The sequence below is a fragment of the Pagrus major genome, chromosome 18 (genome assembly GCF_040436345.1).
Source record: "Pagrus major chromosome 18, Pma_NU_1.0".
Lineage (NCBI taxonomy): Eukaryota > Metazoa > Chordata > Actinopteri > Spariformes > Sparidae > Pagrus > Pagrus major.
Genome location: NC_133232.1, coordinates 29,085,566 through 29,099,948, shown reverse-complemented (window position 1 = coordinate 29,099,948; position 14,383 = coordinate 29,085,566). Strand labels below are relative to the sequence as shown.

The following is a 14,383-nucleotide window of genomic DNA, read 5'->3' as shown; positions in this document are numbered from 1 at the left end:
GTGCTTTTGTTGCCTGAACTGAACCACAGACTGGATGCGAACCCCAGATTCTGATGTGACAGTCCTTTGACTTTGTATGACGCTCAAAAAAATGTATCCACCATTTTATAGATGCTTCTTTCACAATGTAAGCTTATGGGGAAAAAGTCGTTTTGGGGCCCCGGTGCATCACGTGACGTTGTATTTATACAGTTTGGCCGCTACGAAAACTGGCTACAAAGCCTGGAGCTCTTTCTGGGAGCTTAGATATGGACAGAACGAGGTGGATTTGGGTTTTTTTCTTACCATTGAAGTATGTTAACATTTTCTAGCAGACACACAAAAATAACTTGGAAATTAGCATGATATTGGACCTTTAATTGGCTCATTATTTCAGCTCTAGAGGATGCTGCAGAAATAAGAAGACCTTACAAGTAAGAAGTAGAAATAATTTTCGTTGCGACACAGAGACTAAAAGGTATATTGTTTTATTTGGGTTTAAATCTTAGACAAAAACAAAACAAAACACAATCAGCAATGAGACAAACCTACAAAAGGCAGTGAGGGAGAGCTTGCACATGGGAATGAACGGTGGAGGGTGAAGGAGGAGTCGGGATGCTGAGGTCTGATCTGAGTGGTTACTGAATCATGTCTGTCAACAGGAAACGGAGCCGACGAGAATGAAGTGACAAAACAGAGCGGAACCGAAGATAAGGATGTAAACCGGTGAAAACAGATTAATATGGTGTGGATCGCTCCACCTGAAGGGAGACGGAAAAAATGCCTCGCAGGTTTGTTATCACCCTGAACAGACGCAAGGAAAAGAAATCCCTCTTTTATACACGCTGACCGCAGAATGATGCTGTCAGATCAGAGCGGTGTTAAATACAACGCAACGGTAAACATGATATCCCGAGAAAACTGACACTTTAAACACAAGGGAACAAGTTTGACTGGACTAATTGTTTTAAGGCTGTTATCTGTGAGACATTAATGTATTTGTATACTTCATCTTATGTATAATCTTACACGTAATAATGGCGGGCTGACAGAAATGTGAGGCTTTCTTTGGAAGTACAAAAAGCTAAGAGTGTAACATCACAGTGACTGGTTGCATTGACCACTTTTGTTTTACAGCTTCGTTTTTTGCATCTCTGTTTCTCCTCTCTCTCTCTCAATCTTTCTCTGTGTCCCTCCACACTTCTTCATCTTCTTCTTCATCTTCTTCATCATCTTCTTCTTCTTTAAAAGGTGTGTGGCCCGACGTAGATGGAGAGTCGGAGGGCGGAGCTGGTCTGGTAGCTGCCCTGGTAGCTGAGCAGAGGGTTAACCGACACCATCTCCAGGTCCAACGTGTACTCTCTGGGCCCCGACACAGCGCGGGCCAGCACCAGCATGGCACTGATGTTATTGATTTGCTGGAGAAGACAAAACAAATTTCGCTGAGCACATTCATGCAGCAGATTCTGTGTGAGTGACGAGAAGATCGATAGCAAATCCTACACAGTGGACCTCGAAAATATAAAGCTACATCCAACAATTAGCTTAGCTTAACTTAGTTTGCCGCGAAGAATAGAAAAAGGGGGAAACAGTCAGTTTGGCTCCTCTCAAAGGTAAACAAACTCCACCTATCAGCACCTCCGAAGCTCGCAGATAAACACATATCTACTTCAGGTCTTTATGCTAAGCTAACCTGGCATTAGCTTCACAATTATAGTTTATTTCCCAACACTAACACTTTATAACAACCATCGGTAATAAATGGTAAAATTTACAGTTAATTAAACTTTAGTTAAAAGTTATTTCACTGTTATAAAACAATTAAATGCTTTCAGGCCGTCCAAACAGAGTTTAGAGATGAACTACACAGTATTTATTCACCATTTACAAAATAATATAAACATCAGTTGCAACTTATAATAAATAATTGCTCAATAAATGGTTTATAAAGCATGTTATTGTTTGTTAACAGTTAAATAGCCAAATAATGAACTATTCCTTTAACAAGATTCTGCTCAATTGAAACGATAAAGTAGTCCTGCTCTAACAGGAGCTGTGAAATTAACAGGACGGTGAAGGAAACGTCAGTCAAACACAATCCTGAGAAGAAGTCGAATGTAATGTTTTCTTCTAATGTTTTAAGATAAAAGACGTCTGTTTTCAATCCAAAAATCTTAAATACAGTTCGTGGGAGGACAATAAAGTGTTTTCCAAATCAGGGAATTGAGATGTAACTGGTTGTCATTTGAAGAGGAACAGATGGAAAGCAGAGTTTATGACTCTCCTGTGAGCGTATCATGTTTTATAGAATCACTGCTCACTTTGACTGACTGTGAAGCAGCAAAGTGGTTATTTTATAACCATAGTTTAAGTTTTATTTGTGAGGCTGAGCCATGAATTGTTTTTTTTTTTTTGCCAGAGCACAAAGAAACAAGCAGGAACTGTGATTTCTTTGTTCTTTGTTTGTTTGTTACTTTCTGGAAAATAAACCATGACCACCGAAGGAACTTTGAAAGAACAATAACGTCTTTTTCCTGCATACATTACAAGCCCATGGTGCAAAGTGACCCTTTAATTTTAATTTTGAAATTTGATTTAACGTTTGATTTTGATTTTTTGACAAATAAAAGACATTAGTTTGGTTGTTTTTAGCAAAAACAAACATCTACAGCTCGTTTGACACTCAAGCTTTGAATATTAGTCCTCACTCTGATTAAAGACTTTCTCAGCAGTTGCATAAATAACTTGAACAAACCATTAAACTCTCCACTCTCTGTAACACTCACCCTGATGTAGAAGTCTCCGTTTTCGTCACCAGAGCGGATGCGGAAGGTGTTGTAAGCCCCGGGAGAGACGCTGGTGGCCTGAATCTGGAAGATGTCGGAGGGGACGGAGCGCTCCGAGGTGATGCTCATGTAGCGGTGGACGATGGAGAAGGGCAGATCTCGACAGAGGGGCTTGTTGACGGGACACACGCAGCGGCTGCACACACACACACACACACACACACAGAGGATTAAACCATTTAAATTGTGGTGATGTTTGGTGCAGGAAAACATTAAAAAGTAGTTCATAAATCAGCCAGCAGAGGGAGTAATATGACTGATGAGAGCTCTCCTCAAATCTAAGCAAATATTGAACAGTAGCCATTTTTATCTCAATGTTTTTCTAAAAGACATTTAATATTAAATCATCTGGGATATGTTAATATTGACCCACACCTGTTCCCAATCCAACACTTGTCCACTCTCTAATAGTTTTCTTATTGGAGCGTGCTCAAAAGAAAAGTTTGGACTCAAACGTGGAAAAAGTAATTGATGTAATCTCGCAGTTTGAGCCATACTCAATACAGGGGCTGATTATATTCTGAGCTGATGGCCAGCACATATTTCACTAAGTGGGAAAAGGTGTGTGAAAGTGTGTGTTTGTGTACGAACACACACACACAAGCTTTCACGAGGTGTCACTCACTTCTCAGACACTTGTACGTAAGGGTCTTGGCAGCGGTTCGTGTCCACACACTGGTATCGCCCGTGGATATTCACACAGGTCTGTGTGTCGGTGCACTGGTGTTCACCTGTTTCACACTCGTTTATATCTGCAGAAGAAGAACAGCTCAGAACCGAACAGGACCAGGACAGAAATAGACCGCTGTCTAAGAAAGATTATTGACTCAGTGCAGCGTTTGTGGCTCTGAAAGCACAGAGAGGTAGGTGTTTGGTCTTTGGGAGGAAATGGAGGCGGGCGTGCTTACCCTGGCATAGTCTGGTGCCTTGCCGCTGGTATCCTTCTGGGCACACACAGGAGAACTTCCCTGGTTCGTTGACACACTGGTACTGGCACAGGTAACTGGAGTAGCTGCACTCGTCGATGTCTGTCGAGTTACGGGTCAGGTTTTATTTTTTTGTCCTCAGTTGAAGGTAGAAAGCTGGAATGAATCCGTCTTTACAGACAAAGTGGGTCTCTTACCGTTGCAGGCAAAGCCGTCAGGCCCCAGCTCATAGCCCTGATCACAGCGACAGAGGAAGGTGCCGTACGTGTTGTAACATCTCTGAGAGCAGGGAGCACCCATATCACATTCATTCACGTCTGAAGGGAGAGAAGGATGATTTTATCGTGTAAACACAAAAAAAAGCTGTGTGACTAATTTCAAAGAGCAAACACACCCAAAACAACCTTTGACAGTTTCTGGATCAAAAACATGAAATGAAGGCAGAAATCAGAAGAATGGCTTCCCATTAAAGTAAACACTGTGAGCACAAATTTCCTCAATCAGCTTGTTGTTGTTAGTGAAGGGGCCCAAGACGGGAACGCGATCGTTGGCCTGTTTTCTGTTGAAAGTTTTCATTTCTTCACGAAAGATCTTTTCTTCTCACCGGTTTTAAGTGACACGGGCTCTGCTGTAAAGAGGTAATGTCACGTACTGTACGTCTGTCCATTGGTTATAATTTAGCATTGTTGAATCAATATGTAATGGCAGGCGTGGGATTGTTTCTAACAGATAAGACAAGTTATTTCCCCAAAATTGAACTTAAACTGTAGAAGCCTCTTGGACGAGAGGTGAAACTTCTTCAGGAAACTGAAACACGTCCAGCTGCCTACGATACAGCGCTTAGACTAACTTAAACTGTTACCTATGTGACCATGAATGTGTAAGAAAGAAGCAGAGAAACGCTGAAAAGACTCTTCTTCCTCGTGGAGAAAAGGTCCAGCTGCTCTAGCAGGCGTCACTTCACTACACAACCCACCCCCAGAGGTCTTCCTCTCACCCTAACCAGTTAGTTTTGGTGCCTTAACCTACACATTTGGAGGCTGTACCATGTAGCAGGCGTTGTTTGTAGATACTGCGGAGACCCACAATGAATCTCAACCACTGATGGAAATTCAGCTGTATTATGCTAATAGTGTCTAACGTAGCAGATATGAGGAGTGGACTACAGAGGTCACTTCTTTCTAACTTCACATCCCCAGATGTTCAACTTAATTGTCATTTTCAAACTTGTAGTCTTGAGCCAGAACCAACACCGACTGAGGTACGTCACTTGAGCGCCCTCTAGAGCCACAAACAGCTTTATACAACTTCATACTCCCCAAAACCGAAAGACTTTAAAGAATAAGTTCACCCGAGAGTTTAATTTCAGTCATTATCTATTCACCATCGAGCCGACGGAAAGTCAGGCGAAGTTTCTTAGTCCACAAAACATTTCTGGAGCTTCACAGCAAAACAGTGTTACAGCATTCTCCTAAATAACGGAAGTAGATGGAGACTTGTTTTAAAACAGTTTATTTACACCTGCAGTCGAGCTCGGGCAACCGCTTCAGATGGGGTGTATGGAGCCATTTTATGTCTTTTAAAACAACTCTCCATTTACTTCCATTGTTTGCTGCAATGCTGTTTTGCTGTGAAGCTTCAGAAATGCTTTGAAACTTCCCCCGACTCTCCATCGAACTGTTCCTTTAAGATTTCCCAACCACATCATTTTTAAAGCTGTTAATTCTTGTCAGGCACTTGACAAACCCCGAGTAAGATCTCTGCAAGGTTGAAACTGACTGGAAGCCATCGGTAGAGTGTTCAGACCTTTTTGCCTTTTGGCTACGACAGTCGAGTCTTAAATCAGTGGCAGGAGGCGTCACTCACCAATGCAGGACCGGTTGTTTCCTGCCAGCTGGAAACCAGGTTCACACTGACAAGAGAAGGAGCCGGGGACGTTGACACAGCGATGTTGACAGTATCTGTACCTGCACTCATCGATGTCTAGGAGAGAGAGAAAGAGGGATATTCAGGTCAGTCTCCAACTTCATCCAAACATTTTTCTGAGCTGTCCTATTTAAGCCATCTTAGCTACACTAGTTAAAAGATAAACTCACCGATGCACTCTGTGCCGACCTTGCGGTAACCGTCCGGACACTGACAGGTGAAGGCTCCCAGTGAGTTGATACACTCCTGACTGGGCTGGCAGTCATGTTCGTCTCGCTCACACTCATCGATGTCTGTGTTTGTGGGCGAAGTGAAACAGGGACACACATGTCAGAATGTGGTTATTGTGAGCAAACACACCATCACTCAGCCTGACAGGAAGATACAGTGTTCCTGTTGGAGGGCAGACGACGGCCGCTCCGTTTGCCTCATTTGCACCCGACAGCTGAAAAATATCACATCATGTTGAATCATGTTTGCTGTCTCATGCAGGCTGATGAACACCCGTCCCTCCAGCGGCGCTAGGTTTCTCGCCGCAAGTCCGGGTTCTTAAAAACACAGCAGCTGCTCTCGTGTGAAATCTTCCAAATTCCTTCACTGTCTGTCTGTCTGTCTGTCTGCCCCCCTGGACTCATACTCACTCACACCCACACAGATTGCACCAACATGCTGCCTCCAGTCTCAACACCTGCTACGGCCACCTGTCCCTCGCAATCTGCGGCCGCCGACAATAAATTTACACAATCACACACGCATAAACATGCCTAATGATCTCTCATCCTGTGGCCACCTGTCCACCTCCAACCCCCCAGACCTACAAACCAGACACCCACCCACACAGCTGTCTCCCTGCGACTCGTAGCCCAGAGGGCAGGGGTTGGTCACGGTGGGCGTGATGGCGGGCTCTGGAGCCGGGAAGACTTCCGCAGTGTGTGGAAGGCACAGGTACCCTCCGTAGTGGTTGTAGCACTTCATCTGCCCTTTGCAGGCATCTGGAATAGTCTCACACTCGTTTATGTCTGATGGGAAACACAGAGACCCACAGGATGACCAAAAAATGTTACTGTTTGTAAGAATAAGGTGGCGAGGTGGAATAAACGCAGGTATAAAGAGAGATTTTACCTTTGCAGTGCTCAGTCTGAGCGTCCCAGTGATACCCATCTGTGCATTCCTGAAAAGAGCAGCAGAGAGAGAGAAAGGAAGTGCGAGAAAATGATGGAAAGAAAGATGTGAACAGGCCCACTGAGCCAAGGAGTTGCATAATGTATTCATAATACATAATAAATCCCCCAGTAGTAGGACACAGAGATACTTGTTTCCTCTGGGCCAAAAAGACAAGAAGTCTGCTGCTGTTAAAGGATTTGTGACATTTTTAACTGCTCTCCCTGAGCCAAATGTCACTTCAAAAACAACGAATTTAAGGCCACTGTTTGGAAAAAGGGTCATTATTATTGCGGAAAAAATACTGCAGCTGTGAGCCGCATGGAAAGAAAACGCAAGGGCCTGAAGAAACATGGAATTAAAACTAAAATTACCCCCAGCTATGACTGCTATAAAATGTTGGCAAGGGGGGAAAACGTCTGTGGAATATTAAAAAAGAGAGAAGAGAGAAGGTCGAGGCCAAGATTTCCACACGAAAAGAGCAGTAATATCAGCTGTGATATATATAGTACGGAGAGAAAGAAGAAGAGACACAAATAAAAAGAAAGAGGAGAGAAGGAGGGAGAGTGATTCGTCCATCCTTACCGTGTAGGTGTCACTTTCTTTAGGTGGCTGTGAAATAGCACTGCGGACGAGCACAGACACACATATGCACACGCACAAGACTGACACACAAGCGCCCTGCATACTAATAGACTAATTTGTGGGGGACACGCGTAAAACATGCACACAAAGACACACACGCGCGCGCACACACACGCACACACACACACACAGACGGCTGTCGAGACAGGTAGATGATGAGAGAGGCAGCCGACTTTGTGACGTTCAGAGCAGCCAGGAAGTGGTATCTGTAATCCTGAGAGAGAGAGAGAGACAGAGAGACAACATAAGAAACTCAGAAATCAGAGAATGGTTCGATTCAGTGTACGCTGTTCCCGCAGCTGAAATGGATAAATCAACTCGAAGCAGAAAAAAGCACGGGAGCCAATTTTTAAGTAGTCAGTGAGAACACAAACAGTTAGCGTCTTGGACTCGGTTCACTGTTTGTCAACCAAACAGTCCCCCCTTGATCGCAGCAGGAATAAATGGAATGAATGAGCGTGCCAGGTGAAAACATAAACATCGTGACGTTCTCCATCCTTGTGCTGAAAATAACAGAGTCAACATCACAGAAATACTTTCATATTAGCTGCTCACAGAAAGCCCTCTGTGTCTGCAGACTGGCAGACTACAACTCGGTGGAATGATCGTCTCGCTGAGTGCTGCCTCCAGAGGTTCGGTTTACTGTGTATCACGGCATCACACATAAATCCTGGCTATTACTTGCATATTTTACAAGAGTCTTGTAAAGAGATCTCGTGCTCAGCTGCTTCGCTTACTTAGATAACCGTCCTCCTGGGCAGATGCTGTGTTGTGTCGCTTGACATGCTGGAGGCCTAAGAAGACATCTGTGGTGGAAAGAAACTAAGTAGGCCTACATTTATTCAAGTACTGCACTTAACCACAACGTTTAGATAATTTACTTTTCCTGAGTATTTCCATTTTGTAATACTTTATACATCTACTGGCCTACATGTCAGAGGGTAATCAATACAGCATGTACTAGCATTAGCTAGTATGAAAAGCTTTTCTTTGATTATGTCACTTGATCTGTCTTACCAAATAAAAAAAACAAGCTTTTGAAATGTATTTGTGTGTGAGTGTCTAGGCAAATCTATGACATCATCTGGAGGGCCCCTCCACAGTAGGTTATATTTACCTTTGCTCTACAATATCACAAGCTAACAGCATGCTAACCAGCTACAACCAGCTAGCACCATGTCAAGCTAGCCAGCATGCTGCTATCATCGACAGCATGCTACCTTCAGCCTACCAAGAAATAGCTAAAAAAAAAAAATCAACCTCAGCTACATCATCTTCAACAATGTATACCCTCCTACCTACTAAATCACATAAGGCTAACTAACATACTAGCAATAAGTTAGGCTAACTAGCATGCTAAAACTGTACTTAGCTAGCAGCTAAACAGCATACTGTAATGTAAAGCCTTTAGGACCTTCAGCTATGGCATACATAGGGCTTCTTAGTAATACTTATAATGAATAACTAAACTGTTACAATGTATACTTAAATATATATACATATACCTTAACTACCTGAGCTACCAATTAAACCAAAAAAAAGTGTCTTGTGCACATAATCTTTCCATATTTTAACACTGAAATTACTCAAGTAGAATTTTGTTGTACCTGTAATGAGGTTTTTATACTGTAGTATTGCTACTTAAGTAAAGGATCTGAGTACTTCGTCCCCCGCTGCTCTCTTTCCACCATGTTCTGCACACTGTAGTGTATTTGTGAGGTAGATTTACAGTGAATTATGTTTGCGGAGTCCTCTGATGGACTGGGCTTTTCTCCCAGCAGAGAAACAATCATTCTTCAGTTTATGTTCCTGGAGAGAGGCTATAAGTGTTTAAGCTGACTCTAAACATAAACAAATCACCTATTCCAGCTCCCGCAGACTGAGCGCTCGGAAAAGGCCGGCCGATTCAAGGAATTAAGAAAAAAAAAAAAAAATTGAAGCAAGTGTTGTTGCAAAAGTCCGTGAGCTCCAGTTAAAGTACATGACAGGAAAGTTATAATCACTGCCTGTGTACGTGCACAGACACACACACGCACACTCTGATGTAAACTCCTGAGGCCACATTGCCAGGCAGTGCTCGTTGGTAGATTTCAGACAAACAGAAGGCCGCAAAGGTGACGTGGACACCCTCAAATACTCGATGGATGACATCACAGACCATTTGTGACCTTTTGCGTGGTGAAAAGCAGCAAAACATGCCTTCAACCCTGTGAGCCCAGACGGTAACACATACCACGGTGCAATCAGACGGCCGCAGTACGTGACCTCTCTGAATTGGCCCAGCGGGGACTTACAACCAGCAAGAATGTGACCCAAACCACCCAAAAACAAACTGACCATCACTCCGGGGTCCAGTCACTCACTGGCTACTGAGTGTGGGCAGTTGGGATGCATGGGTGTTGTCCCACTGCCGCTGGAGATCAAGTGGCGGTGGACCTCTGGAATGCCCGTGGCAAGGATGTGGGAGCCAGTTCCCAGCTGGGATGCCCTGCCGTGGCAGTGGTTCCCAGAGTATCGGGTTCTGGGAAACCCCCCATGGATTCACATAAGAGGATAGCTGGTGCCAAACCTCCAGCCACTGCTCCCACTAACCCCTCATCGCTCCTCACTGTGTAGGAAGATGTCAGAGAACGTGGCCCGGTCCAAGAACTAATTGTCTGGGTTCTGACACACATGTCGACTGTAAAACCACATCACCATGATTGATCATTTATGTCATTTTTCAATCAATCTGGCTCAATGTTTGTTGATTCCAGCTTCGCAAATCTGAGGATTCGCTGCTTTTTCTTGTCGTACATGAAAGCAAATGAAACAGATTTTACTTTAAGAAAATAAAAAATATACAAAACAAAACATTTACAAAAAAAACCTCTCTGACGACGAAGTGAAAACAGATTTCTACAAAGTAATGTCAATTAATTAAAAATATATAATGTTAAATAAGTGATTGCATAAGTATTCACCCCTTTCAAGTCAGTATTAAGTATCACAGCACTGAGTCTGTGTGGAGTCTGTTATCTGATATTCAGCATTTTTCTGATTGTCAAGAATTGTTTGCTGAAAAAAACAAAGTACAAGTACCTAAAAGTTGTACTTAAGTACAGCGCTTGAGTAAATGTACTGTGAGTTTACTTTATCAGTAAACTCACTCAGACTTACATAGTTATAAACTACCCTCAGCATCTTTTTCTGCATTATAATCTTTTTTAATAGAAAAGTTTTCATATCAGACAACGTGGCGATACTGATATTGATTGACACCAGAGAAATCCATCATTTTACTCGAGGTAACGGTGTGTTTCGTTCGGTCGGCAGTCAGAGAGCGACGAAGGAAGTCGGCGGACATCACTGAACTCCCATGATCCCCCAATATTTATGTCTTTTGTTTGTTCTGATTGAGAGACTCTTACCGGGACTATCAATGAAAATAATCATTAACTACAGCCCTGGTTGTGTAAACAATACCTGTCATAATAAAAAAACTATAACCTGATATAATGACCATTTGGGGCTCTAGTTGGCCTCGGTAACAGCAGGCTGACCCATTTTTAAATTCACACAGTCAGCACAATTTAACAAACAAGATGTCAGCCTGCTCATAAAAGTGACCACATGTGGACCAGGAAAAACACACAGTTGGACCACACACACACACGCGCTGCAGGACGGTCATGGGTTGAGGTGTATACACAGCGAGCTTGGCGTTGTTCTGCTCGGCTGTGCGTGGCCGTGGAGCAGCCTGAGAACATGGTGGCCCGGCGCTCTCCAGCTGCGCTCTGTTACCCGCAGTGGCCGTGAACCTGAACGTCCACAACCAGAAGGGTCACCGTCTCACACGGGGCCTCGCTCCTAACTACTCGGTGACGGGAGAAATTCACACAACGTAACTGTACCGAGTCCCTCCTGAGCCGTCTGCATGTGCGAAGGCTTTTTGAGGGCTGTGATGTATTAGTGTGTGCACACAATGTGGCACAAGATGATGAGCTGCTCTCAGGGGAACAGCGCTCCTTCCTGTTGGTTTTGTAATCCCACCTGAGTCATTACAGTGACGCTGGAGATGTCACATGTTAGCTATTAGGAGTGTAAACAGTGATAAAACACACTGTCAAATAGGAACTAAGGCAGCAACCTACACTCTCTGGTGTTTTCTGTGTATGTGATCCTGTAGCTGGCACCTGTTTCTCTCACTTCACCCACATTGTCTTGCTGTAGTTTTCTTGCTGTAGAGATTGTGACACGGACTTTAAAAGTTGTACAAGAGGGATGAGGTGGAAAGACTTTTGCAACATACTGTACAATAAAACATGCCCTGTGACTCACTGCCTCTCTCTTCCTGTCTACCCCCCTATTACAGTCTGAAACGCAGAGCCAAGAAGCAAACTACACAGACTATGGGCCACGTTATCTTGGCTCTCGCAAGGAGCCAAGTGTGGCTGAGAGAGCAGAGCAGAGCACAGCACAGCACAGCAGTGGTGCAACTGTGACGTGTATGGCCTGTACCAGAAAAGTGGCCAAGAGGCACATCTCACCTCCGCTACTTCTCTTGAAAAGTCTAGTAAACATGAGAAGGCATCCAGCAGTTCTCTGTCTGACACTCCTAACGTGGATACGAGACGTTAAAGTAAACTCACGGCTGAATATTTCCGGGTGGGTCTCCTCCTGTGTTGTCGGTGTCCCTCTGACCAGTGTGTCCTCCTGCTGGCTGCGGTCGTCCCGGCTGAGCTGGCGTACAGAAGTGGTCCCTTCAACTCCTGCCTGTGTGACCCTGAGAGAGTGAGTGGGGAGACCGACAGCTGGAGCAGCTGAACACATGCAGAGGGAGGGAAGGAGGGAGGGAGGGAGGGAGGGTAAGAGCAAGAGGCGAAGAAGAGAGAGAGAGAGAGAGAGGGAGAGCGAGAGAGAAGAGAGGGACAGCCCATTCTTACCTCCCCCCTCCTCCCCATCCCTATCTCCCCTCCCCTCTGGCCCCCTGCACTGCCACCCTCCACTCTCCAAACCCCCTCGCTGACCCCCCAGGATGCAAATTCCTGGTCTGCGGCCCAAATACCAAAATTCCAAATCCGTCCAAATCGCAGGCGGCTGAACAACAACTCACAGATTCACACACTTGCCCCCCCATCTCCTTACAAAATGCCCCCTCTTACTGGTCCCACAACACACCTGGTTTCATTTAAACTAAACCCCTTGCAAAAGCCCCAAGCTCTCCCACCCTTTTTTCCTCCCTCCCCTTTTCTCCCCCCCCCCACCCCATTTACCCCCCATCTATCTATACTTACCTCCCCCATCTTTTCCCTTCTTTTTTTTTTTCCTCTTTCCATAAAGCGACTAAAGCCTTCGCTCTCGTCCAATCTGACATGCAGGATATTTATAGACGGGAGAGAGAAGTTAATGGAATGTGGACAAAAATTAGAGAGTGGAAGACAGAGAGAGCGAGAGAGCGAGTGTGTGGAGACGGATTCGGAAAATGTGTCATCTCATTCGGCAGAATAAAGCAGTGGCGCTTTTCTGGGATAAAACACAGAAAATGAACTACTATCATTATTCAGCTCTGTTGCTTTCTGTTTTGCGCGTGACTAATCCATTACTGCCTGTGGAATCATTTCCGGCACAATTTTTTTCTTTTGTCTTTTTTTGTGTTGCAGACCGGTTGAGATGTTGCTTAACCTACATTGGTCTTCATTAAGTTTAAGTGTGACTCAACTTAAAAGGTCAGGCTTCCAGAGGTGGGAAGGAACGAAGTACAAGTACTCTGTAACTGTACTTTACTTGAGTACTGACAACTTTTTACTCACGAGATACAGAAACAAATATCTGTGCTTTCTTACATTTTCCAAACAGGCTCGTTACTTTAGTTTTAATGCATTTGAGGAGAATTATTTTTATTACAACCTATCAGAGCATATCACACATGGCAGACACAGCAAGATGAACCGCTGTACAGACAGACAGAGAGGGAGACTGAAATAGGGAGAAAAGGTGTGATAGTGTATCTGCAGCCCTCTGCCTGGATTTTCTTAGTTTCTCTATTTTTTGTTGCTTCATCAACCCAAAATGAGGCTATTTGACGTCCTAAGACTGAGACTCAACAATCAACTATTTTTCTGCTGCGTTAGCTCGGACAAATCCCACTGATTCTACCTTTGAGTTTAATAGTCTTTGATTTATATTAAAATGATGTGAGGTTCAGTTAGCTTTGCACAGGAATGGCCGGTGGAAATGTCCTTCAGAGGGAAACGTTTTACTTTTATACTTTGAGTACATTTCAAAGCCTGTACTTTCTCCCTTTTACTTGAGTAAAGAAGTTGAATCAGTACTTCTACTTTCACCAGAGTCTTTTTTGACACAAGTATCTGTACATCTACTCGAGTAAAGAATGTGCTTTTGCCACCTCTGCAGGCTTCCCACAAAATAAAAGCCTCCTCAAAATTAAATGAGCAGCAGCCACATTACTGTAATTGCAGGCTTCATTTCAAGATACTTTAAGAGATACAACACCCATTACAAAACCATTGCCTGCATTAACACTTACAACTGAATATTCTTTAATAGACACACTAATGTTTATATTTTTAGGGAGCGCAATCGGGCTATTTTTAAAATCATGGGTGCGAGTAAATCTCCACAGTTTGGCTTTAAAAACCTTTTCTTAACCTCAGATTGTTTATCTGTCCTGTCTTTCTGGGTGGTGGCAGACGTGGCAGCTGTCATTACGGGGGATGTTGTTAAAAGTCACACAGACAACCCCCTGGCTGGACCAACTGTGCCCCCCCGCCGGTTGGTCCTTTATTCCCATGACCACACACAGACACCCCACACTCTGGCAGAGGTCTCACTTCATCACACACGTAATCTGATGTTTAAAATCTAAAACACTGACAGACTATACTATAATAAATCTCC

At 44.0% G+C, this 14,383-nt stretch overlaps 1 protein-coding gene across 2 annotated transcripts; it reads right to left on the bottom strand.

The window, feature by feature from the left end:
• Positions 1-451: 451 nt before the first annotated feature.
• Positions 452-12,262, bottom strand: efemp2a (EGF containing fibulin extracellular matrix protein 2a). 2 transcript variants are annotated; one of them, XM_073486257.1, is made up of 11 exons: positions 12,115-12,262; positions 7,424-7,697; positions 6,800-6,848; positions 6,511-6,696; positions 5,848-5,970; positions 5,618-5,734; positions 3,949-4,068; positions 3,734-3,853; positions 3,451-3,577; positions 2,766-2,961; positions 452-1,397 (listed from the first exon to the last, which is right to left on the bottom strand). In XM_073486257.1, the coding sequence occupies exons 2-11, from the start codon at positions 7,523-7,525 to the stop codon at positions 1,224-1,226; spliced, it is 1,314 nt and encodes a 437-aa protein (XP_073342358.1). In that variant the 5' UTR covers positions 7,526-7,697; positions 12,115-12,262; the 3' UTR covers positions 452-1,223. The 2 variants fall into 2 exon arrangements, with proteins under 2 accessions (XP_073342358.1, XP_073342357.1); XM_073486256.1 differs by lacking the exons at positions 7,424-7,697; positions 12,115-12,262 and having other exon boundaries at positions 1,130-1,397; positions 6,800-7,050.
• Between the last annotated feature and the right edge of the window lie 2,121 nt (positions 12,263-14,383).